General features: G+C 40.7%; 1 protein-coding gene across 1 annotated transcript in view; it reads left to right on the plus strand.

Moving 5' to 3' along the window:
* Positions 1-27,500, plus strand: part of SNED1 (sushi, nidogen and EGF like domains 1) — a 1,598,911-nt gene that overhangs the window by 991,734 nt on the left and 579,677 nt on the right. The window contains exon 14 of the mRNA XM_044070335.1: positions 11,686-11,802. Within this exon, the coding sequence (XP_043926270.1) occupies positions 11,686-11,802 (117 nt within the window). The remainder of the gene's footprint in view (positions 1-11,685; positions 11,803-27,500) is intronic.

Genomic DNA, 27,500 nt, shown 5'->3' on the forward strand with positions numbered 1-27,500 from the left:
AGCAGAGGAATTGACAAATAAGCAGTTCATATCCAGAGGGGCATTTATCAGTTGATGTTTTACATCCATTGGAAAGGTTTGAAGTCTAATCCAATCATGTCTTTTCATAACTGTCCCATATGTAGCAGTTCTGGACACAGCATCAACCAAATCACGGCTATATTGAATCATATGCTTAGCACCTGAGATGCTGGGTTAAGCACATCCATAATGTACCAGAATTTTGCGGACTGGCTAGTAAAGATAGATAAAGGAAAACTGGCTGTGAAGGCTAAACTCTTTCTCAAACCTGTCAGGAGCTGCTGTCTTTATCATTAAGAATTGGGTTAGCTGATTAAAAAATTCTGTCACATGTATCTGTATCGGAAGAAATAATAGCAGGATCCACAAAGGGATTTTTGTAAAGATATCTGTGTGAATCTGGGGCACTGTAAAACCTATCTGACATTTTAGGAGCTGCAGGCTAAGAAAAGGGGAGACAGAAGCAGCCTAGAAGACATCCTCTAATACCCCCAATAATGGAGATATAACAACAGGCTTAGGTAGGTCTGTATTCAGCAGTGCATAATGCATTTTCTAGGAGTCAGGAAATTCTTTACTCTTCCATTTAAAAAAAAAAGGTTTCATTTTTGCAGTTATGGCAAAAAAAAAAGGAAATAACCCTATTAGGGGAGTAGGAGGATAATGCATTCTGCACCTCATTTTCACATCCAGTGGGGGATGGAATTTGGAAAGCATGATCAAGTCCTTCATTATCTGAGTCAGAAGAATCATCTTTTCTCAGAAGAGGAATAAACTTTGTTTTGCTTACTAGGAGAAGAACCAGAAGGAGCAGGCAAAGAGGATTGAAAGGGCTGAACAGCTTTACGCAGCACTTAAGCACATTATACCAATCTACCTTGTTCTGTTTCTTAGCGACACGGGTAGAAAGAAGGGATATATGTTTATCTTATATGCTTCTTGGGAGTATTCAGATGTATGGTCTTCAAGGATGAAACCATATGTCTGACCTCCATGAGTGAGCCTCAGTTATCCTCCCTTATAAAAGCTTGTTGGATACATCTCTTGCCCTCAAATAAAATAATTTGCATTTCTTCCTTTCCTGCAAAATCCACCAGATGAATAGTATGTTCAAACATGGGGGTGTCCTGGACCATAGCTGCTTCTAAAGAGGTAGTGCCAGACGGCCTGGTAGAAGCAGACTGATGGTCTGGAAATGGTGTAAATATGCCTCTGTGAGAGAGGTGGACATTTCATTAGCATCACTCACCTCTCTTGTCAACTTTTTATTTTTTTACCTGTGGGGTAAAGTCCACTGTAGGAGAACATGGCACCATGATCACTGACACTAAGCCCTGAAAACGTGTGGCTTGAAAGGAAGATACAAAGGGAATTTAGTCTACTCCTAATGTTTTAGGGCAAGCAATTAGCAAATTGACTATAATCAAATATCTTGTTCAGCACCCAAACAAAACGCATATATAGAGTGTCAGTCTTTATGTGGAATGTGATGCCCACGTCTGCACTTTCCCTTTCTGATAGACTTAAGAAAGAATTATGAGAACAGTTTTTTTAAGAAAAAAGCGATTGTCCTCAGTGGGTACTTATCTGCTTGCTTAGCTGATGAGAGTCTGCCTTGTGCTAAGAGACAATGTACAGTATTAAAGGAAGAAGCTTTGTATTCTGGCCAGATATGCAATATTTTCCACAAGCAACATCCCATGTGTAATAGTTACTGCAACCGTGATCTAATGAAGAACACCTAATGGTTCTGGGTCATCTGTGCTGAGGCAAAGAAGGTCCGTCTCAAGAGTGACAAGGCTGTCTTAAGTATGACATCTACCCATGGTCTATTTGCCAAAGATTCTGAACAAATGTCATTTATACTACAGGTAAACAGTGATTTAATTTTAGAACACTTTACACACCATTGTTTTACCATACTGTCCCTCATGATCAAAGCACAGTCTGTGGGAATATAAACCTAATAGCATAACAAAGAAGCTGCATTTGTTGAACATAAGTGGGGGCTTACTGGACAGATGTTAGTTTAATCCAGTTCACACTGATCACTGGCAACATGTTCTGCCCTATAAATACTTGGTATTGGTATTTGGAAGTACACAGCACCATCTGAAAGTAAGTCTGGTGTAAGGTAGTTATTCTCAGCAAGTGGCCTTTGTCTAGAAATTAATGGAGTGCTGTTAGAAAGGAGTGGTGATAATATATAACTACACATCTTATCTATCCATGGGAACAGTAACTTCATTCTACAAAACCTGTAGTCAACCAGCTGGAATAGGGGGATGTATTTTATGGCTCTTGCAGGAGCATAGCTATAAGTTTTTTGTGTCACATAGGAATAGTAACCTCATTCCACAAAATCTGTCATATACCCAGCAGTAATGAGACTGTGCACTTTATGACTATTATTGGGTAATAGAATGCTCAGTAGGCAATCACTCTGCTGACAATGTGCATCAACTTGAACTACAGATGGTGCAAATGGAGGTCCCCAGATACAGCAATCTCAGCAAAGAGGTGGAGGGATGAGTCCCATGTATGGGAGTGTATGGAGAGCTTTGCCCCACCATCTCCTCCTCCTCCCATCCCCCAGAGAAAGAACTTTCAAAGCACATTTTTAAGCCAAATTTTTGTTTGAAATTAGAATTTGATTAAAAGGATACATACTTCCCATATCCCCCTGCCAAAAAATGTATTTAGTGGAATTACTTAATTGAGAGTACTCTAATTTACCACCAAGTAGGGAATTGCTTGTTGATATCTTCATAGGTTCATAGGTTCATAAGACATTACTAGGCTAATAGCCCAAGAGCCCTTACAATTCTAGCCATATTTAACCAGTTTCTCAATTTTCAATAGCTAGGTGAACAAAGTTCACAGAGGTATGAGCCTATGCTATGATATCTTATACTGACTGCCTCTGTCCATGAGGGACATGGGCACCACTCCAAGACTAAATTTACAATTGCCCATACAATGATGTAGGTTGCACTTGAAGAGAGTCAGAGAAGGGCTTTGCTTCACATGAATGGGAAGCTTATTCCAGAGAAGTGGCAGTCTCTGAAATATGTATGTATCTTTCAAACATGATTTATTCATGTCAGGCTAAGTTAAGATCCTGGGAAGGAGTGACCTTCATTCAGTCTGATTTACGAAAGTGTAACATTTCCATCAGGGCTAGATCAGAGACTGCCCTGTAAGTGAGACACATATCACCCCTTAGGTTCATAGGTATAGGTGTGTACTAGGCTAATGGCCCTGAAGCCTTTATAAGCCTAGCCCATAGGATTACCCTGGCATTGTGCCACCCAACCTTAGTTCCTAGTGTCTCTGTCGAGTAGAGCCACTGGAGTGATCCCCAGGGTGAATTTTCTATTTCCCATCCACTCATTAAGATTTCTCCTGAAAAGGACCAGTGAGGTGCTCTGTTTGACATGTATGGGAAGTCTATTACATAGCATGGGCAGTCTCTTTGGGTGGGAGGTTGGCATAATGATTAAGGTGTTTAACCTGCAGACACAAGGTGCAGGGTTTGATTCTCACATGGGGTGACTGCTAGGGCAAAAAAATGGCACAAGCAATTATAGTAGTAATACTAATCTATGAATCTATGAATCTATGAAAACCTGTCCCTCCAGCACATTCTGTTGATTGTGGTAATGAGGTTGAGGTCTCTGGAGTATGTGGTGCAGAGGGATTGGGATTTCTTTAGATGTAGCATTTCTAACAGAGCTGGGTCAGACATGGCTTTGTAAGACAAGCAGAGATCGGCTGTAAGTAAGAAATATGTGACAGAGAATAGTTGGAGTTTTTTGAGTCCGTCCATATAGGACAAGTGTTTAAGGCCTAGGATCATCTTTGTGAGGTACTTTTGTGGATTCTCCAGTTGTTGCAGGTGTCTAGTGAGGTAAATGCCAATGGGGCATTGTACTCGATTATTGGCCTAATGAGGGAAGAGTAGTGGGAGACAATGACCTCTTTCTTCCTGGATGCAAAACCCTTAGTAATGAGATGTGCCACATAGAAGGACTTTCTGACCACAGTGGCAATGTGGTGGTCAAAATAGAGGTTACTGTCAACCTATGTTCCCAGATCTCTTACAACACCTTCTGTGTTCAGTGGACTACCATCGATGTGGTAATTCATGGGAACCAGGTTTTTCCTAAAGGGGATGATGACACATTTTTTGGCATTGAGCTTAAGGCCATGGTTCTGACACCAGTCGTTGGTCTCAGTGAGGCCTTTCTGTAGGATGTCAACATCACTTGGGGAGTTAGTAACAGCTCCTGACTTGCAATCATCTGCAGACTTTGTCAGCCAGAGTCCCTTCATGTTGGCCTGGACTTTAGACAAGTAGATGCCAAACAGGAGAGGACCCAGGACCAAACTCGTGACTGGTCGGTAGTCTGACTTGGACTCAGCTACTTTCACACTGTGGGTTCTATCTGTGAGCCAGTTTGCAACCCACCTAGTGATATAGGGGTTGATGCCTAGCTTAGTGAGTTTTTCTGTGATTCCTGAGTGGGGAATGGTATCAAAGGCCTTTTCCAGATCAAGGTAGGCTGCATGAACCACCTTGCCTTCATCCAAAGCTCTGGTAACTGACTCAAAGAAGTCGACCAAGTTGAGCAGGCATGATCTATCCTTCACAAAACCAAACTGTGTGGGATCCAGAGTTTGGAGATTCCCTATATCCTTGTTTATTAGGTCCATGATGATGCATTCCATAGCTTTGCATATCAGACTCATCAGGCTAATGAGGCGATAGTTCCCAGGGTCTGTAGTCGCTTCTCCTTTGTGGAGAGGGATAACTGTAGCAGTGCGCCATTCAGTAGGGACAAAGCCTGAGGTGAGGCTGTGATTGAACAGGGCACACAGGTGAGGTGCCAGTTCACTCTGTAGTTCACGTAGAACACAGCCAGTGATATCGTCAGGTCCCATAGCAGCTGTATTCTTGGCCTTGGACAGTGCTGTTTTAACCTGTGCAGCAGTAATACTGAGTGCCTGGCAATCTACTGGTATTGTGATTGGTCCTTTGAAGGGGGGTGGAGGGGTAACATTGACATTGAATCTGTCGGCCAGTATATTGACAATATCTGTTGGCTCAGTATAGGAGGTACCATTGTGCAGTAGCTCAGAGCAAATCTGGGTATTGCCATGGAGTTTCTTTACATAACTATAAAAGGCCTTGTGGTTGTCTTTACTATCTGCTGCAATTCGGTTTTCATAGCCAGCTTTAAAGGATTTGATGAGGAATCTCAACTTTTTGTTGAGGCTGATAAGGGAGTTTTTCCAGTCTTGGGACTTCACCTTATTCCACATCAGTTTCGTCCTTCTGTTGTAGAGTTTGTTTATGGCAGGGGACCACCTGACTGGCTTCCTTTTTTTGGAGGAGAGCATCTTGGCTCTATTGGGTATGGCAAGAGCCATGCATTTGTGTACGTGTTCATACAGTGCATTGGTGTATGATTCAGCAGTCATGCAACTGTTCTCCATTTGCATGGATGCTGTAATGTTAGCCACTTCTGTTTTAGGAGCCCAAAGTTAGCTTTGGAGAAGTTTTTCATGGTGGTTTTCTTTGCCGGGGGTGGGAGGGATGTGGATGTGAATTTCTAAGGTGATTAGTTTGTGGTCAGATCTAACCAGGGAGGAGTTGACTTTTGGTGTAGAACAATGGTCACCCATTTTAGTAATGACCAGGTCAAGGATGTTGCTACCTCTAGTGAGGGTAAGAACAAGCTGGTCCAAGGCACTGGAATTAATGAATTCCAGGAAACGTTGGGCAAGTGTATTGGTACATGAGTAGTTTTCCCAGTTAATGGAGGGGTAGATGAAGTTGCCCAGTATGAGAGTGTTAGGTTGGACCCTAATATTCTCCAGGGTGCTTAGGAATGTGGGTTGAGAGTCTTGTGACATGGTTGGGGACCTATAGCAGGCTACAACCTGAATTGCTGTCTTACCCAATGTTATCTACACCTGAAGTATCTCTGATGTGTTATGTTGGGCAACCAGTCTGGAGGTGTGCACATCCTTTATGAATATGGAAATACCACCATCTTTGGAGCTGCGGTCCAAGTTCTGGGGCTGAAAGGTGTGGAATGAGTTATAGCCTGGTAGTGCAGGAGTGTTTTCTGCTTCCTTGACCCAGGTCTATGTTACAGCACAAATGTCAATGTTCTGCATTTTAAGGAGTGCTTCCAGCAAGTGCATTTTGAGATTTGAACTTCTAGCATTGAGCAGCATGACCCTCAGATTGCATTTGTTTCTAGCTGTTACAGTGGTAATTTGGTCTTTGGAACACTGCCTAAAAAAGGCACTATAGGGGTGGTAAGAGCCTTGGTCAGTATCCGGAAGCCCAGGGGTGACAGATGCAGGCCATCTCTGTCAAAGCATCAAGGTCTGTCAATCATGTCATCCCAGGCAGACAGATGCTGGATCCCCTTAGAATGACACCAGAAACTTAGCCAGTTGTTAAATTCAATCATTTTCTGCTTGTCCTGTGGTATCATTCTGGATGATGGTAGGATGCTGCTCAGGGTTAGGGTCATACCCGCCTGGGCTACATAATCCGAGCGCTCCTCCATGTCTCTTTTCATGTAGTCCAGGGAGGTACATCTCAGGTCATTAGTTTGTAGGAGACAGTATACAGTGATAGGGTTATCAGTCTTTCCGAGTAGGACCTTTTTTTATACTATGTATCTTCCTGGTGAGAAACCTCTGGAGTCACTCCAGCTGTGGCAGATGTCTGGTAAGGTACATGTAAAAGGGTGCATTGTACTTAATTACTGAACTGATGAGGGCTGAGTACAATGGAATTATAACATCCTGTGATCTGAATGTTATGTCATTCCTTATGAGCTGTGCCACATCGAAGGACTTCCTCACCACTGTGAACACATTGTGGTCGAAGTTCAGATTACTATCAACCTGAGTACCCAGATCATGTACCAGTGGGTCTGCTCTTTGGAGATGCTGTCTGTATTGTATTTAGCTTGGATATTTGGTTTTCAAAGGGAATAATAATGCATTTTCTTTAAATTTAGTTTCAGTCCATGGCTCTGGCACCAATCATTTGACTGCATTTATCCCTTTTGCAATATATTGGTATAATTCAGAGATTCATTGATTGCCTCCAATTTGCAGTCATCCACAAACTTGGTCAGCCAAAGGCCATCTACATTTGCCATGACATCAGAGAAATAAATGCCAAACAGGAGAGGGCGTAGCACAGAACTCTGTGGTATGCCACTGGTGACTGGCCTCTTGCTAGAGGTTAACTCACGTATTTTGACAGTATGTGTCCTGTTTGTGAGCCACTTGCATAGCCACCTGGTGATGTGGGGGTTTATGCCCACTTGAGAGGGTATCTCTATAATACCTGAGTGGGAAATTGTGTCAAATGACTTAGCCAGGTCAAGGTAGGCAGTATACACAGTATTTCTCTCATCCATGGCCTTGGTGATCTTCTCGAAGAAGTCAACCAGATTTAACAGACATGATCTACCCTTAATGAATCCTAACTAGGTTGGGTCCAGAGTCTGGAGATTACCTATGTCCTTGTTTAGAGGGCCCATGATGTTTCTTTCCATGGCCTTACAGATGAGGCTTGTCAGGCTTATGAGTCTGTAATTCCCTGCATCAGTTGATGGTCCCCCTTTGTGCTGAGAGATGACTGTTGCTGTATTCCCTTTTGCTGGAACATAGCCTGTCCAGAGACTGTGGTTAAATAATGATCCAAGTGGGTCTCCTCGGTCATGTTTTAAGTTATTTAAAAGGCAACCTAAGATGTTGTCAGGGTCTATTCATGGAGTTTTTTTAGCCTTAGAGTGCATAGAGATGACCTCTCTTGAGATAATTGGCTAAGAAATTGTGGCAGCTGTACTTTGGGGATACCTGGGAGAACAGGGGGGAGACATTGTATCCAAATCTGTCAGCTAGAAGGTTGGCTACTTCCTCCAATTGAGTATGAGTGGTGCTATCCACAACCAGCTCTATGTATATTCCTGTTAAGATTTCAGACATAGTTAAAAAATGCTTTGTGATTTTCCTTGGCTAGGGAATCTATTTTTGCTTCATATTTTGCTTCTGACTAATGGCTAGATGTCTGATTTGTTTGTTTAGACTAGTGAGGGATTTTTCCTTCTATTGAGCCTGTTTCCACTTATTTTTGGATATTAGTTTCTTTCTTTTGTTGTACAGATTGTTTATACCAGGGGTCCACCAGGGTGGCTTCTTTTTCCAGCAAGACCTGGGTTTAATCCATTTTGATACTGCCAATTCTATATAACTAATAACTAAAAGTGGCTATACAGGGCATTGGTATATGCTTCTGCATAGGTATCTCTGTTTTCTGGTTTCAGTGGAGCTTTAAAATTTCTTATGTCATCACTTAGTAGGAGGTAATTTGTCTTGGAAAAATTCTTAAGCCTTTTTGAGCTTGTTGGGGTATCTGGCCTTATATTTATTTCAAATGACACCGTTTTGTGGTCTGATCTTACCAAAGAAGACATTACATGGGACAGTGCAATGCTCCCCCATGTTATTGAGTACTATGTCCAGGATATTTGGGGGCCTAGTGGGTGTGCTGACCACTTGTACTGACAAAATCCAAGAACTTTTGAGCCTGCATGTCAGTTGGAGTGTATGTCCCCCAGTCAATGGTAGGATAATTACAATCTCCCATGAATAAGGTAATGGGCTACATGGTGAGAGAGTCCAGTAAGTCCAGGTACACAGTATGCTTTTCCTCTTTCATGGTGGAGGACCTGTTGCTAGCGATAATGTGGTAGGGGATTAACCTACGGTTAATTGGATATGGAGTAGCTCCAGAGTCATACTGTTTGACCAGTCTTGAGGTGTACTTATCCTTTGTGAAGATGAGTACACCTCCTCCTTTAATTCTTTCTTGTTCAGTTGGTGGTCTGACTTAATGGAAGGTCTTGTAGCCTTGTGCGACCAGGGTGCTTTCTGCAACTTTGAACCATGTGTCAGTGACTGCACAGATGTCAGCATATTCCAAGGTGAGGAGTGCTTCTAGGGAGTGCAGTTTCTTTTGTAGACTCCTAGCATTGAGCAGCAGTATTTTGAGCTTATCAAGAGAAGATTTTGTTACTTTGGGAGGTTGGTTACCTTGACATTGCCTAAAAAAGGCACTATGGGGTGGCTAAATCCTTTGCCAGTATCCAAAAGCCGAGAAGAGACAGGTGCAGAATATCTCTGGCAAAACAGCTTGGCCTGTCAATAATGTCCTTCCAGGCTGACAAATATTGGATCCCCTCGGACTGATACCAGAAGTTAAGCCAATTGTTAAATCAGTCATTTTTGTTTGTATTCTGGCATCATCATTGGTGAAGGTATACTGCTGCTCAAGGCTAGGCTCATACCTGCTTGTGACACATAATCTGAGTGCTCAATAGTGTCTCTCTTCACATAGTCCAGGAAGATATGTCAAAAGTTATTCACACCCACATGGATTATGAGAGAGTCATACCGGTACTTGTGGCTGAATGACTTGAGTTCTAGTGTGATTTGATGGATCCTGGCACCTGACAGGCAGCTTACTGTAACTTTCTCCTTATCCATCCTGGTAAGGGGAACATCCATGTTTCTCACTATGGAGTCTCCTAAGACCAGTATGTTAGGCATTGTGGTGTTTCACCTTATGGGTTTGTTTGTCGAGACACTAGTGTGTGTGTGTGTGTGTGTGTGTGTGTGTGTGTGTGTGTGTGTGTGTGTGTGTGTGTGTGTGTGTGTGTCTGTGTGTTATGTGTTGTGGTTGGTGTTTGCTTTGTTCTGTGTATATGTGGTTTCTGAAGGCAGTGTTTCAGAGACTTATGAGGTTTTGGTAAGTAAACAGTGAGTATCACCACATTTGTGGATTTATCTGTCAAATCCTTATTGAGTGTGGGAAGTGATGTTTATGTGCTGACAACCTGTTTTGCATTTGATTTGTTTGTATGTGAGCATTTTGCCTCCATTTTCATTGTGTAACTACATCTCTCACATATAGTATTTGTTTTTTTTTTTCAGGATTAAGTCATTTGTAGTATATGCGACAATCTCTACATTGTCTCAGGAGGCCCATGTCTTTCAGGCTGGCTACAGAGATGTAGGAAACTGCCCATCCATGATATCATGCTCTTACTGAGGGTTTTATTAGGGAAAAGAAATGGTTAACTAGACTGGACTGTGCTGGTAGCACAGAGACTATGAGTGGGAACTATACTTTGTGCAGTCTAAGGCTAACCAACAGAGAGATGCTGCTCAACATGCAGCTTAGTTTTTCTTAGAGCAGCACGGTGCTGGGTATGGTTTTGATGATTTTATCTTTAAGGTGTTTGCGTCTAAATAGGGTACTGCTAACCGCTACAGCACACTGCTAACTGCCACTGTGCAGAAAGCAGCTTCATGGAAACTTGAGGCTTATATACAGGTAAAAAGGAACAGGTTTTAAGCTAATTACCAGTCAGGAAAGCACACAATAAGCCTTCTATCAGCAATCCCCAACTCACATAGGTTTAGATCAGCACATTTCTGCTATAAGAGTGCAGAAAAAAAATGATGTAAAATGCCTGGTTTGGAGCCCAAGTGTAAGAAAACCACACAATCTATATACAACAACCCTGAAACTCCTGATACAATATAATAAGTACTTAAAGCAGTAGAGGAACAGTATATATTTTTTTATTTAAAGTGCAGCAAATGCAAAGAAAACTAATAGAATGCAGTCACAGAAGTGCAAAATAATATTTTTGCCTTTTTTTGTAGCAGACACTTTCCTTAGATGTAAGCAGATACACTGGAACTCTCTGGCGTAGTTGCCAAACGAATAGCAGCTCTGAACATTCTTCAATGGTGCAGCTAGCTGCTTTTGCACCCAGTGTAGTCCTCCTCAAACAAAATGAAAAAAGCTGTTCATTCTTCTTGGAGAGCAAAAAAAAAAAAAAAAACACCTTTAAGCGCAGCAGTTGCAACCACACATGGCGTGCTACAGCACTTCAGTTTTCTGAGTGCTACAGCACTTCGGTTCTCTTTCTCAGGCAAACAACCAACCAGAGCTAAAACACATCAGTTCAGATTGCAAATTGCAATATCAACATTTAAATGCCAGTATTGTACTAATCTGCAGTCAGGATTGGCTGATCCCGCTCCATAACATTTTGCTTCCAGGCAGCTGCCCCCTTTGTCCCACCATCGCTACACTACAGGTTGTCTTTTTCCTCCTGTCAGTCTGACTCTGCATGCAAGTTTACATTTTACAGTTTTCTTCTTGGTGCATTTAACACAATGTTCAAAATAATTAACTGCACTAAAGCAAGCAAAAGGTAAATCCTTCAGGAAAAATGTAAATTAGGGCCATTTAGACAAGTAGTTTAGAAAATATACTGTATATCATCCTCTTTTAACTGAAATTGGCTCACAGTGCTCATGTATAGTGAGGTGTAGCAAAGCACACCTTTGTTTCCATGTTTCATTGTTCCGCAGACTGTTACTGCAAGACACAAATCAGAAGAGGTTTTAAATGCTGAATTGGATTAAGCAGTACACAATGAAGAAGTATTCCAGAAACCTAAATCTTGTGAAGAAAAATAAAGTTCTACACACATTCTTAATGGTTGTTTTCACTGAATGATGCAGCTGTTTTCTGTTCTGTGTTCTCAGTAAGACTGCGTCCATGTATGTCCAGCCCATGTCGAAATGGTGGATCTTGTAAGGAGATAGATGGAGGATACCAGTGCCTGTGCCCTTTTCGCTTCACTGGAAAGCATTGTGAAATAGGTATGTAGCAGGTCATAGACTGTTCATTGCATGCTCATAGTACTGTTTTTTCCATTTGTATTGTGCTGTAACAGATTAGCTTCTGAGCATATGATTAGTTCAAATGCAGCAGTTTGCTCCAGTGGTGTGGCATGCCAATGTGCTTGACTTCTGTGCAAGAGTTAACAAAATGGGCCTATTTAATGGAGAACTGCTCACAGAGGGCAGTCATTTAACAAGACATGCTTTTAGAAGTCTAAAAGGTACATTTTGAGTTTTTTCAACACATTCTATGAAATGAGAAATTCTGTTTCTCCTTTACTGAAGCAAATGAAAAGGACAGAATATTAAGAAGGCATTTTATGTAGTAAGAATGCAGTTCTCTGCTGGTCTTCCCCCATTTCAATGGGGGATATTCCTCAAATGGGATTATTTAAGAATTTCATTTATGATTCTTACAGCTGCCCAGTTTACCATAAATTAATTACACTAGAAGAGTATTTGTCACTTTAAGTGGAAGGATCTGCTTGTAAATTAAACAGGTCATTTGCATATTGCAAATGCACTTTCATGCTGGTATGTTAGATTCTACAAAACAATTTTCTTCTTTGTGTCTGTGTGTGTGTATGTGTTTGACATGTCCTCAGTAATGCCCATTACATGTTGAGCAATGGAGCATTTTACTGTATATGTCTTGTGGGGTTAAAGCTAAAGCATCTAAGCAGCCGTTGGCAATCAAATTTTCTGTAGTATAAGCCAATACCAAAGGGCTCTAGGTGACTAAGTTTGCAGCAACAAGCTAGGAATAGTCATTGAATCCCCAAATGACTTAGCCATCCTGCAGGAAACTTTGTCTCAAATAAGTAACTGGTGCCAAAATCATGGACTGAAACAAAATGCCAAAAAAATTCATTATTGTTTCCTTTGGAAAGTCATCTACTACAGGGAGCTACAATATTGACATTGAGCCCCTAAGGGTTGACCGAGTTGTTCAGGATTTGGGAAGTTATGTAGACAGTAGCCTAACTTTTAATCAACATTAGGCCAGTCATTGAATTAAGTGGTCCCTTTAGCATGTATCTGTCCAGACAAATGCAACAACTAGAACACCCACAGTGATACCTCACTAAAGTATACAAAGCCTAAACAACATGTCCTACATGGAGCAGCTCAAAGCCCTGTCACTATATTCAGAATCACATAGACTGCTATGAGATTACCTGTGTCTGGCTTACAAGGCATCCTCTGACCCATCATTGATGTATTTACTGCAGATCAGTAAATCAAATGTCATCAGAAATACTCCATCTAGAGAGCTAAATCTTTTTTGCAATATCGACAGAAAGGTTTGGATGGATATACTCACAGAGGATACAACTGCTGTGGAACAGGCTCCCCATCCACATAAAATAAAGAGTTTATCCCAGTCCATTTTAAAACATAACTTAAATCTATGAATGGGAAACAAAAAATTTATCCCAGGACTGCCCCCTGTATTACTATTGGACAGAGGCAGCTCCTAAATGCTTTACTCCATGCATATGTCCCTTCAGATTATCCCATTATTAGATTATTATTAGATTAGTATGATCCCAGTTATTCTCATTAGTGGTAATGTATAATTATTGACCATGGGTGGGTAAGATCAATCTATAACAAAATGGAATAGGTTATTTTGAGTACAAAAAAGGAAACTGTCTAGGCTTAGAATGGCCTGCAAAGGCAGCTAGCCTAGTACTTGCCTATGATCCTATAAAGCAGTAACAATCACTACTGACTACTTGAATGGCTGTTCCTCTCAGTCTAACCATTATGATGGAAGAATGAATGAGGCAGTTAGCCAAGATGGGGGGGTGGATACTGGGGGGGGGGGGAGTGAGTAAGAAAATGACACAAAATAGAAAGATTTAGATTCCATTTTAGATTCTTCCTAGTGTCAACACAGACTAGAGAGCTAGGCCTTGTTGTGGAACACAGAAATCAGAAAAAAAAAATAGATATTTGGGATGTGTACAGCTCAGGTTCTCCTTCCAGTTTTAAAAGGATGACATTTTTATGCTGTTTTCTTCCCTGACATGTAGGATTCCATCCCTCACATACCACTTGTAAGTTTCACACACAGATTGTTTCCATGGCAACTCTTTTCAATGAAACTCTCAGTTTTGTACATTATCTGAGTGCCTCTACGACTCATACTTAAAAATCATGTATGGATAATGATGAATCCTTTACTCAAGAAGAAGATATCTCACATCAAAAAGACACAAGAGGTGGATACAGCCAGTGGATATAGCTTCCTTTTGCTGCTGTATACCTAGTAAAATGGGGGGCCATGCCCCATAGCCTGTACAGGTATCTCTTTTTTATTAAACAAGAAACATCTTTATTAAGTTATCACTTAAGACATAGGCAATCATACATTTATATAAATGAAAACAAACCATATTGACATTTTTTCATTTGCAATCGTGCATCACTTATAATGTTCTATACAGTCATAGTCAATCGAGCATTACATAGCTCATTCATTTCTTGTCTTCCCTTAAACCTCATTCCTCCTCCAAAACATTATTCTGCATGTATTGTTCCCACAATTCCCATCTGTATCTATGTAATTTGCTCCTACCCTTCTCTAAAGATCCCACTTCCAGTTGTTTGTTTCTGTTACTGTATTCAATACTTCTAGTACAGTTGGTTTATACTTTGATTTCCATTTCCTAGTAATTGCTTTTTTTGTCAGCCACCATAATTAAACTCAGCAAGGCCTTATTATGTCTAGGTAATTCCAATTCTGTATCACAGCTCATAAAATCATTTCCTTAGTTACACCAATGTGCTCACCCAGTATTTCTGACACAGTAGTCTGCAGGGGATTTTTTAAAGTCTGTAAATTCATTACACTCCCAAATAATATGTTCCCAATTATCTCTTTCTTCCCTATCAATCCCCAACATTTGCAATCTACCTGAGGAAAATGCTCTGGAGTTTGCTTGGGGTATAAAATACCTATGAAAACACTTCCAAGCAAAGATCCTAAATCTAGACATTGAAGCTTTTGTTCTAGATTTTACTAAAAACTCTTCTGCTGCTGGTCTTTCAGTTAGGATCCCCCAATTTCTTTCTGTTTGTCTATACTCTGGTGTCAGTCCTCGGCAGAGAAGGTGGTCTGTAGCCTGCAGCCCAAATTAGTTCTTGCCTCCTCCCATTCTAATACCTTTCCCTCTCTAATTATTTGCACCAAATACCTTGGTTCCTTTGTCACTTTTCTCCAGGAAATTCCAGTACCCTCTTTCCTATTCTCTGTACCCCTAATTGCAGTCACTGCTATTGGCAGAATCTCCTTTGTCCATCCTCATGTTGGCCTTTTTCTTAGAATACTTTTTTATACTATGTGAATATAATAACCTGCATGGTTATTGTTATTCTTCTTAAGGATCTGGATCGAAAATTTCAGTCTGTCCTTGTTTCTTGAGCTTCCCCCTCTGTTTCATCATAATCTCTTTTCACTTTGAATTATAGCTCTCTGCCTGTGCTATGTATAGGAGCCTTAAATGTGTAGCTCAGAAATATTCCTTCAAATCAAGTAATTCCAAATCTCCTTGTTCTATTGGAAGGATCAACTTATCCCATTTGACTCTTGCCCTCTTCCCTTTCCAGATAAAATCCATCAATTCTTTATTAATTGCTATCCACAACTTCTCCTCTGGTTGATGAAAATATGCCTGACCTGTGTATAAAACTAAAGGGACTAAAACATTTTCACTGCTTGTATCTTGCTATTTATATTCATAAAGCAGTGTCCAATTTTTCAGTTTTTGTATTATCGTTTGTTGAGTCTGTTCCCACGTATCCTTAGCTGCCATAACAGAATCCTTTTTAATTCATACTCTTAAGTACTTCATTTTGTCATGTCCCCATAAATACTGGTATCCCTGAACCAATTTGTGTGGGGGTACATAGTTTACAGCTATTGCCTTTGTTTTATCTCCATTAATTTTGTATCCCAAAAATACTTGACACTGTCTCAGAATGTTCCACAATACCAATAGTCCTTTTTTGGTTTTATCATGTATAAATTAATGTTGTCTTCCAATCAAGCCAACTTTTCTTGACTACCATACCAGTTATAACCTTGAATTTCTGAGATCCTTATTTTCTTTGCTAGTGTTTCTAAATATAATGCAATAACAAAGGGGACAGAGGACACCCCTGCCTTGTTACTCTGCTGAAAGAGAACTTATCAGAGATGACTCCACCACTTTCATTTTTACCTTTAATCCCTCATATGTCCTTCAAATCAGCCTTCCGGTTTTGTCAGGGAATGCAAATGCTTCCATTGCCCTATACATGAGATCCCAGCTTATTCCATTGAATGCTTTCAGTGCATCAAGACCCACCAACAACAGTGGTATTTTTTTACATTCTGTTTCCCTCTGGATCATCATTGTTCTAGTAACATTGTCAAATGTTTGCCGCCCCTTCACAAAACCACACTGATCCATATCTATACTTTTATATTGCTATCTCTTGTGCCAAATTACAGACTGTCATCTGCACCATAATCCTCAATACCTTTACACCACCTGTACTGTACAGCTGTAACATTCTGTTTTGCAGAATAAATCATCATGTTCTCAAAAATAACACCTGAAATATCAACAAGATTCAGAAAAATTCCTGATCTCTGAGAACTGAAGAAAAGGCGTTCCACTTCAGCAAATTAAAAACAGCTATAGTCGAAACAGCCTTCTCCAGGTTAGGGCCTGCATTGTGGAGCAAACTCCTGCACATAATTAAGAAACATCAAACCTCAAAAAAGGTTAATGCTTCACTGAGAGTATGTCAGCAAAGAAGCCATATGCAAATGCTTTCAAGACAATGCCTAAAAGTTGGGAGCTATCTGTTTCCAACCTCAGTAGTCTATTAGCAAAATTCAAATCTCAGTATGTTGTCTTTTACTCAACTAATGGAATGTGTCAACCTACATTTCTGAGAGCACCCCAGCACTATCAGGTTATACCTCATATCATGCGTTCTGGCCCCAAAAGTATCCATATTCATAAAGGATACCCACACCTCCAGGTTACATCGGAGACCATCCCATGCTACAGACCACCTTCTCAAACTCAGGAAACCCACACAGCCTTCCTGAAGACACTGGAGAGTATGAATGTCTCTCCAAACACCATCATATTGGGGACTTCAACTACCCAAACATAGACTGGGAACATTACTCAAGCCCCAACACCCTAGCCCAAAGGTTCCTGGAGTTCATAAACTCAAATGCTATGGAACAACTAGTCACCATTCCCACAAGAGGAGAAAATATACTAGACCTGATCATCACAAACATTATATCCTCATTGGTGAGATCAGACCATAAATTAATCTCATTAAAGACCACAGTGAAGAACTCCAGTGGAAACCACACACCTCCAGGAATGTATGGATCAAGCAAATCAAGACCCTTTTCTGGTGGACCCCAGCCATAAACAAACTATACAACAAGAGGAGAAAGCTACTATATGACAGAGCAAAAAAGGCATCTCTGATCAATACTAGCAAAAACTACGATCACTCATAAAATCATCCAAGGCCAACATTGAGAGAAAAATCGCTAATGTCACAAAAGACAATCATAAGGCCTTCTTTAGCTTTGTTAGAAACCTGGGTGGAAACTCCCAGATATGCTCAGAATTAGTCCAAAATGATAAAAAAATCACTGAACCCACAGACATTGCCAACATACTGGCAGACAGGTTCAGTGCAAATTTCTGAAATATCTATCCCACCAGAGTCTAGCCTCCCAAACATCTCAAATGCCCAGATGAGAGCTGCTCTCTAAAGCAAAAACACAGCATCACTCAATGAGGAACTAAACCCACACATAAGGCTGCTGTTTAATCTTAGCGTCCCACTCCACAAACCTTGTCTGCAAAGCTATGGAGAGGATCATAATGGAACTCATAAATAAAGACATTGGGGACCTACAGACACTGGATCCTACCCAATTTGGCTTTGTCAAGGGCAGATCCTTCCTCTTGAACTTGAACAGTCACTAAGGCCATTGATGAGGGTAAGGCAGTTCACACAGCCTACCGCATCATAGAAAAGCTCACCAGCTTAGATGTAAACCCATATGTCACAAGATGGGTTGCAAACTGGCTCAAGGACAGAACACACAGGGTTAGAGTTGCTGGTGCCATGTCAGACTCTAAGTCAGTCCTGGGCCCCTCTTGTTCGGCATTTATTTTTCTGAAGTGCAGGCAAACATAAAAATTTGCAGATGACTGCAAACTGGGCACCATAATTGACACTCCATCAGACACAGACATCCTCCAGAGAGGTCTCATAGAAATGGATAACTGGTGCCAGAGCCATGGCCTTAAGCTAAATGCCAAAAATGTATAGTCATACCCTTTGGGAAAAACACACATAGGTGGTAATCCATTAAACGAAGAAGTTATCAGGGACCTGGGGACCCAAGTTGACAGTAACCTCTCTTTGACACTCACATTGCCAAAGTGGTTAGGAAGACCTTCTACATTGCCCACCTGATCATGAAGGGATTCACATCCAGATCAGGAGAGGTCATTGTACCCTGTACTCTTCACTTATCAGACCAATGATTGAGTACAGAATGTACCTTACCCGACACCTGCAGCAGTTGGAAAGACCCCAAAAGTTCCTCACCAAAAGGATAAAGGCTCAAACATATGTCATATGCCCAACTGAAGAAACTCCAGCTCTATTCAGTCTGCTCAGAGGTGATCTGTGCCTGACATACAAGGCCATGTCCAACCCGAATTAATGGACATGCTCCACCTCAAAAATCCAAATCCACCAGAGCCACGAGAGCAAGAGACTTAAACCTCAACATGGATATAAATAGGGACAGATTCATCACCCAGAGACTCACTATGGAACAGAATCCCAGTCCATGTGAGGCAGAGCCTCACTGACTCTGTTCAAGAGAAATCTTGGGATGGGAGATCGAATCATCTCTGTGTCACTGCTGGACAGAGGCACAGAAAACTAATGGGTATAGTATTCTCATCCTAACTAGGCTTATAAATGCCCTAGGGCAGATAGCCTAGTATGAACCTATGAACCTATGAACCTATGAACCTATGAACCTAAGTATATCTTATTTTACCTCTTCAATTTTCTATACTTAATTGTCTCTACTTCTAACTCCAATAAGACAACCTTTACACGTAATGATTTTGTAGACTCTAACTACTATGCATATATTTACATTATTCTGGATTGAATTTGTACACATGTTTTACTTGTTCTCTGAAACTGGGCTGAAAACGGTCAGTATATATATATATATATATATATATATATATATACATATATATATATACATATATATATCTTAAGATGTGCAGCCCACTTATTGGGGAAGCAAATAGTAAATATATCATGCATGAAATCGGAACTAATATACAGCTATAAAGTCTCACTGCTTTCTCTAACTAGATTTACTAATATATATATATATATATATATATATATATATATATATATATATATTCACTTCAGTCCTGCATAAAATGAAAAAGCTAGGTATCAAAACAAAACTTTACTTCTTCATGAAAAAATATGGCTAAGATCATTGTTAAAGCCTACAGTTGATGGTAAAGACCTTTACCATGGACCAGTAAACACCACTCTTCTAAGCTCTGTTTATGACTATATCTGGGCAAAGGAAAAGCCTAACCAGTCTAGACACAAATACTGTTTGTAATGAAGTCTAGCAGAGTCAAGCTTTTACTGAGCATTACAAACTTTACATGTTGGTAATTACTCAAACCTGACTTAGAAAAAATATAGAAACAAATGACATTGACCTCCATAGTTTGACTATTTAGATATCATAGAACCCTCAAAGGGACTGGTGTAGTATTAATTCTTACTAAATTTCTCTTAAATTTCTCTATATCAGCAAAGAAATGCCCTTACCTCGAACAAAGGAAGCTTTCATTATCAACATCCCACTCGGCTGCCAAAAGTGGTGCAAACTTAAAACAAATTATTAAGATTCTTGAAGATACTTTTTCCTGTTTATTGCACAATGCTAACTCACAAATCATTTACACAGGGGATGTCAGCATTGTCTGCTTCTCCCAACCCTCTTGTGTCTTACTTCAGCTTTGAGGTATTAATTTGATAATCTCTTGACCCTAAAGACTAGGAAAAAAGACCAATAGCGTGCATGTATTATCTCCAGTCCATCTAATTTTAGCAATGCAGGCATCCTCACTGATTCAGTTAGTGATCACCATTCAAAATTCCCTATGAGCCAGCAAAATAAGTTTGCCTCTAACCAGAAGTACCTGTATAAAAGAAGCATGGAAGGTGTAAACCATAATTTTCTTAAGCAGGTGATAAGTTATGGTAACCATTTCAACTGCTAAGTTTTAAAGTTGCATTTTCCTTGTAAACAACTTCTTTGGTCCCTCCTTTTGTGTACAGGGATTATATGAGCCTCTAACAACAAGGTGACAGTGATTATATGAGCCTGTAACAACAAGGTGGTATTGTTCCATTGGCTAACAATGATTATATGAGCGTCTAACTTGTTAGTACTGTTCCATTGGCTGACAGTGATTATATGAGCCTCTAACAAGTTGGTCAAGTTGGTACTGTTCCATTGGCTGTCAGTGATCATATGAGCCTCTAACAACAAGGTGGTACTGTTCCATTGCCTGACAGTATAACCCCAGTTACAGGAGTCAGAGATAAACACAGATCCTAACTTTGGACCTCTCACACTCTCAAAGCCCTTATGATAGAATGACACAAGGTATGGAATAAATACATCCAGTGAAAAATACAGGCTGCAATGTAGCAATTATAGGATTCTTAGAAACAAATGTAACAGCAATCACCAATCACAAAAAAAGTTTAGTTGTGATTAGTTACTTAGTAAATCAGTCAAGGACTACCAAAGAACAGTAATTTTCTCACTTAGACCTTAGAACAGCTACACAATTTTACCTCCCCCATGCTTCAGATCAGGACATTGAGGAAACCCTAAAAATTACTTGGAAAAGACAGTAACGATACTTCCGGTGAAATCCCTACTGATACTTCCAAGTCTAGCATGAAAACATCTGCTCTGCTCCAGGTGAGACGGGTCAGTATTTTTATAGTTAGTGAGCTTCTGCAGAACACAAAACACTTGGGTACTACAGGGTCCGATATCATCTCTTCTAAATTCTAAAACTGTCAGTACGTGCCCTTGGCATACCCCATATAAGCCAGTTTAATAACAACAATACAGAGGGAATAGTACCACCTCTCTAGCAGAGATTCATATAAGTCCTGTACACAAAACAGGAACCTCGAGCAAACCTAAAAATTACAGACCTACACTAGTAATGAATACAATCTCTGACATACTCAGAAAATATCCACCAACACCTGGCTGTGTCACAAAATCCTGAAAATATCACAGAATAGCTTCCAAAAAGGCTTCTGTGTAAGCACAGTACTTTGTATAACAGAATTTCTGATGGAAGAACTCAAAAAAGAAATGTAGTGTCAGGAAAGTTATTGGATCTGTTCAAGGCCATTGAGATTATAAGACCTGCAGGCATCATCTTTTCAACTCTTGTATTATTTCTGTCCACTTAATTTAATATTGTAGTACAGTATTTTTTTCTTCTGTGTTTTCCTTATCTTAACATTTAAATATGTTCTGTTATTTATTGTTACTATACCAATGTCTGTGGAACATATCTTTCTAGGCCGGTCCTGAAAATGAGTCTCAAACCAGATGGAAATCACACTCATCAAAACACACATGTAGCAATAAATGAAAAATAAATTGTATTTTGGCTTATGTAGTGCTTTATATGGACTGGCGTTCCGATGGCTACATTTCATTTCCTTCCATAGCTGGTTTCTGAAGTTTCTATAAAGTTCACCATTTGTCTTTTGGTCTTTTTCTCAAAGGCTGAAGTATGCCACCCTAGATATTCTTTTCTTGACTATGAGCTGTATGCTGTTGAGATGGCCAGAGTTGCACGTGGTGCTCAGATTTCTTCTCATTGTACTGTCATTTGCTTTGCTTCTTCTACAAGTCTTGCCATATAGCTGAATACCTTCCCAGCTATCATTTGTTATCACTTTCTACATGTGTACCTGAACTCAGATTAGGTTTTTCCTCCATATGGGGCCTGCCACAACTTTACAGATTTACATTTGCAGAACCAAGTCAAGGTCGCAAGTGTATTAGTGTATTGTATTTCTCTGTTTGCTAGAAACCCTAAAGCATCAGTTAATTACAAACTAAATATCCATGGCCAGTGAAATTTATATTATTTCTTTTTTACTTTTTTTACTTTAACTTTGACTTTCTGCTTATCTGCTGACCATCAGCCCTTTTTGTACTAATGTCCTACTTATTCTGCAGGTGGGATGTTTTTCCTCTGCAGCATAATAGACATGAGTGCCTCTTCCTAATACAACATATTTCTTGTCACTCCTTCTATGCTGTTTCTGTGTATTTACTATTGTTTCCTACCCCACCATTTGTTCATTCCCATTCTTACTTTTAATTACTGCTTTGAAGCATTTTTCCAGATATGTTGCTCTCTGCCTCTTTAAGTGTCTCTGCCTTCTCTACGTTTAGTATTTCCTTTTCTTTGCTTCTTACCATTTGGTTACATTTTGCAGATTTTCTAATGTCAAACCTAAATGTGCATCCCTGAAGTATTGCAGGTGAAGTTACAACTACCTATGATGTATAGATGCATGCATTTCAAGTGCTTTGGGGAACTGGGGAATGTGGGGAGGTCACAGGAGATTTATGAGTTCTTCATTGTGGTAACAGTGGAGTGTGTTGTTTTGATTACAAAAAAGTGTAAGTGGAGATGTTTTACCTCCACTCTTTTGCAGACATAAAATTAATATAATTAGTGTTGTGGGATGTATGGGGCCGTCCTTCAAGAACACTGTTTTTTCATAGGTTCATAAGTAGGTACTAGGCTATTGGCCCTAGGGCCTATATAAGCCTAGCCAAAAAGGTACCCTGGCTTTTGCCACCCAAGAAAATTATTTACCTGTGCCCCTGTTGAGCAGAGCCACAGAGGTGATCCTTGAGGTGAATTTCCTATTTCCCATCCAGTCATCAAGATTTTTCTTGAAGAGTGCTAATGAGGAGCTTTGTTTGATATAGATAGGTAGTTTGTTTCATAGTATGGGAAGTCTCTGGGAGAGGAATCTATCCCTCCAGCATGTTCTGTTTATTGTGGTGACAAGGTTTAGAAAGCGTGTATCTCAGAGGGATTGGGATTTCTTTAAGTGGAGCATGTCCAACAGCTCTGGGTTTGACATAGCTTTGTATGTTATGCAGAGATTGCCCCTGAGTAGGTGATATGTGATGGAGTAAAGCTGGAGTTTTTTGAGACGGTCTGTGTAGGGCATCTATTTGAGGCCAGTAATCCTCTTTGTGAGGTATTTCTGCAGCCTTTCCAGTTGTTGTAGATGTCTTGAGAGGTACATACCAAAAGGGGCATTGTACTCTATAATGGGTCTAATGAGTGATGAGTAGAGGGGAACAATGACCTCTTTTTTCCTGGATGAGAAACCTTTTGTGATGAGGTGTGCCACGTAGAAGGATTTCCTGACTACTGTGGTGATGTGATTATCAAAGGAGAGACTACTGTCCACCTGTGTCCTAAGGTCTCTTATCACACTTTTGGTGTTAAATAGACTACCACCTATGTGGTAGTTCATGGGTACAGAGTTTTTACCAAAAGGGATGACAATGCACTTTTTGGCATTGAGCTTGAGGCCATGGCTTTGACACCAGGCATCTGTCTTAGTGAGGCCCTTTTGTAGGATGTCCACATTGTTAGGAGTTTTGATTATGGCTCCTAGTTTGCAGTCATCTGTGAACTTCATTAGCCAAAGACCTTCTGTGTTAGCCTGTACTTCAGAGAAGTAGATACCAAACCAGAGAGGACCCAGGACTGAACCCTGTGGTACTCCACTTGTTACTGGTCTGAAGTTGGATTTGGAGTCTGCTACTTTCACAGTGTGGGTTCTGTCAGTAAGCCAGTTGGCAACCCATCTTGTGACATAGGGATTTATGCCTAGTTTAGTGAGTTTATCTATAATTCCAGAGTGGGGGATGGTGTCAAAAGCCTTGGCAAGATCTAGATAGGCTGTGTGAACCACCTTACTCTCATCTATGGCTTTGGTGACTGCTTCAAAGAAGTCTATCAGGTTTAGGAGACATGATCTGCCTTTTACAAATGCGAACTGAGTGGGGTTCAGAGTTTGGAGATTACCAATGTCTTTGTTTATAAGTTCCATGATGATACGTTCCATGGCCTTGCAGACCAGGATCATCAGGCTAATGGGATGGTAATTCCCGGGGTCCATGGTGGATCCCCCTTTGTGGAGTGGAATAACCATCGCTGTGCAACATTCAGTGAGCACAAAGCCTGAGGTGAGGTATGATTGAACATGGTACTTAGGTGGGGTGCCAGTTCGTTCTGTAGTTCATGTAGAACGCAGCTTGGAATGTTGTCAGGTCCCATGGATGCTGTGTTCTTGGCTTTGGAGAGTGTGGTTTTTACCTGTGCAGCTATGATTACAGGAACTTTGCTTTCTTCTGGTATAGAGATGGGCTCTTTAGGGGGTGAGAGGGGTAAAGTTAGCACTGAACCTATCTGCCAGGATGTTGGCAATATCAGTTGGTTCTGTATATTTAGTGCCATTGTGCTGTAACTCAGAGCAGATCTGAATGTTGCCATTGAGATTCTTGACATAGCTATAGAATGTTGTGTGGTTATCTTTAGAAACAGTGGCAATTTTGTTTTTGTAACTAGCTTTGGAGGATTTTATGAGGGATCTCAGCTTCTTACTCAGGCGGACCAGGGAGTTCCTCCAGTCATGGGATTTTACTCTTTTTTTGCAGCAGTTTCTTTCTTCTGTTGTAGAGTTTGTTTATGGCAGGGGACCACCAGATTGGCTTCCTTTTTTTGGAGGATACCATCTTGGTTCTGTTAGGGATAGCATGATCCATGCAGTTGTGTAAGTGCCTATAAAGTGCATTTGTGTAGAATTCAGCAGTCGTACCTCTATTGTCCGTCTGCATGGGTGTTGTGAAGTTTGCCACCTCTGTCTTAAGAAGCGTGAAGTTGGCTTTGGAGAAATTTTTTACGGTGGTTTCCCTACTGGCAGGTGGGGGTGGGATGTGGATGTCTAGGGTGATTAGCTTGTGGTCGGATCTGACCAATGAGAAATTGACCTCTGGTGTGGAAAACCGGTCGCCCATGTTGATAATGACCAGATCTAGGATATTGCTGCCCCTGGTGGGTGTATGGATAAGTTGATCCAAGGCATTGGAATTTATGAATTCCAGAAAACGTTGAGCAAAAGAGTTGGTACATGAGTAGTTTTCCCAGTTAATGGTGGGATACTTGAAATCACCCATTATTAGGGTGTTAGATTGTACCTTAATATTTTCCAGTGTATCAAGAAATGAGTAGTGGGAATCCTGGGGCATGGTGGGGGATCTGTAGCAAGCTACAATTTGGATTGTGGTCTTGCCCAGAGTTAGTTGCACTTGGATAATCTCAAATGCATTATACTGGGCAACTAGCCTGGAGGTGTGGATATCCTGAATATGGACACACCTCTGCCTTTAGTGTTTTGGTCCAGGGTAGGTGGCTGAAAGGTGTGGTATAAATTATAGCCTGGTAATGCAGGGGCGCTCTCTGGAGCCTTAACCAGGTCTCTGTCACTGCACAGATGTCAGTGTTCTCCAATTTAAGGAGTGTCTTGAGTGAGTGCATTTTGAGGTTTAGACTTCTAGCATTGAGTAGCATTACCCTCAAATTTTGCTTGCTTGTACCTGTTACAGTAGAGAATCTGTCATTTGAGCCTTACCTAAAAAAGGCACTATAGGGGTGGCAAGAGCCTTAGCCAGTATCCAGAATTCCAAGTGCGACAGGTGCAGGCCATCTCTGGCAAAGCATTGTGGTCTGTTGATCATGTCATCCCAGGCAGACAGATACTGCATCCCTTTAGAATGACACCAGAAGCTTAGCCAATTGTTGAAGTCAGTCATTTTGTCCTTGTACTGTGGTATCATTCTGAGTGATGGTAGGATGCTGCTCAGGGCTAGGGTCATACCGGCCTGAGCTACAAGATCAGAGAGCTCCTCCATGTCTCTTTTCATGTAGTCCAGGGAGGTACATCTCAGGTCATTCACACCAACATGGACAATGACAGAGTCATATTTGTACTTGTTGTGGAGTGACCTGAGTGAATGCATTATGTGGTAAATCCTGGCACCCAACAGGCAGCTGACAGTAATTTTCTCCTTGTTTAGCCTGGTGAGTGGAGCATCAGTGTGCTTGATTAGAGAGTCACCTATGACTAGAGTGTTGGGTACGTTGTTATGCCTTATGGGCTGTGGTTGAGTGACACACTGAGTTTGTGGGCTATGTGTCATTTGTGTTGTGTTCGGGGGTGGAGGTTGCTTGCGTTTCTGCTTTGGAGGTCTCTGTTGCTTGGGCAGAATTTTATTTAAAGCCTCCGTGAATGTAGGTGTGTTTTTGTGTTTCTATGTGTGTGTTGTGGTGGTGTAGGTTTTGATGGACTATGTGATGAGTGTGGTGTGGTGCAAGTGTTTAACTTCTCCTCTTGACTGTCTAGTCCAGTCTTGGGTGAAGAGAGTTTTGCTTCCAGTTTGGCTACATAAGTGCATCTCTCACAGGTTGTAGTATTGGGTGGTAGGAGAAGAGGGTTGTTTGTGTACATGAGGCAATTGCTGCATTGCCCCAAGATGCCCAGATTCATCAGGTAGACCCACAGACATGCCTGGATAGGTACTTATTTATTAAGTACTAAAACTGTTTTCCTCTAGACAAGTGAGGAAAATTGAGTGCTGTAGTAATTTGTAGCTTATTTAGTGCTTACAAAGAGTTCTGAACAAGTGCTGAGCTCAAAGAAACAGATTTGAGTGCTAAAACTAAAAAACTGGCTAGTTCTAAGGGAAATTTTGAAGAGCAGACTTTATGGCACCAGGAATAGTTTAACCCTAGCTAAGCGGCAATGCATAAAGTGTTTTTTTGTTTGTTTGCTTTTTTTTTTAATATAGCAGAAGTAAATGAGCAAACCAATTTAAACAAATTAACCAATTAACCAATAAAAAGCTAAAAATGGAGCCCCATTCCAGCAGTCTTTGATCAAACAAGTTCTAACTGCACACTCCTGCTACTAGGGTGCAGGGGAACCTTCTCCAAAAAAGATGGCTTGAATTAGTGCTCAAGTTATACAAACAAAGCTAGATTCAGCAGGCCTGAATCTAGTCTCTGCTACAGCAAACACAGCGCACCAATTTCAGAAAGAAACAGTTCAGATAAGCAGGCACAATATGCCTTTAACCAGAAATTCCCAGCTCAGAAGGGCAGAATCTAGCCTCTCCTCCCACAACAGTGCAGACCCACAAACCTTTTTAATGTAAAATAACTGGCCTGAAACCCAAGTGCTTAAGCCAGAACTAATACACTTTTAGAATAACAGACACTGAGCCTTCAATCAGCAATTCCCAACTTAGAAGGATGTAAGCTACCTGTCCTGCCACAACAGTGCAGACCACAAACCTTCTTAATGTAAAAGAACTGGTCTGAAGCCCAAGTGCTTAAACCAACAGGCTTAGAATAACAGTTACAATTTAATCAAGC

The sequence above is a fragment of the Protopterus annectens genome, chromosome 4.part1, assembly GCF_019279795.1.
Source record: "Protopterus annectens isolate FY-2018-M chromosome 4.part1, PAN1.0, whole genome shotgun sequence".
In the NCBI taxonomy this organism is placed as follows: domain Eukaryota; kingdom Metazoa; phylum Chordata; order Ceratodontiformes; family Protopteridae; genus Protopterus; species Protopterus annectens.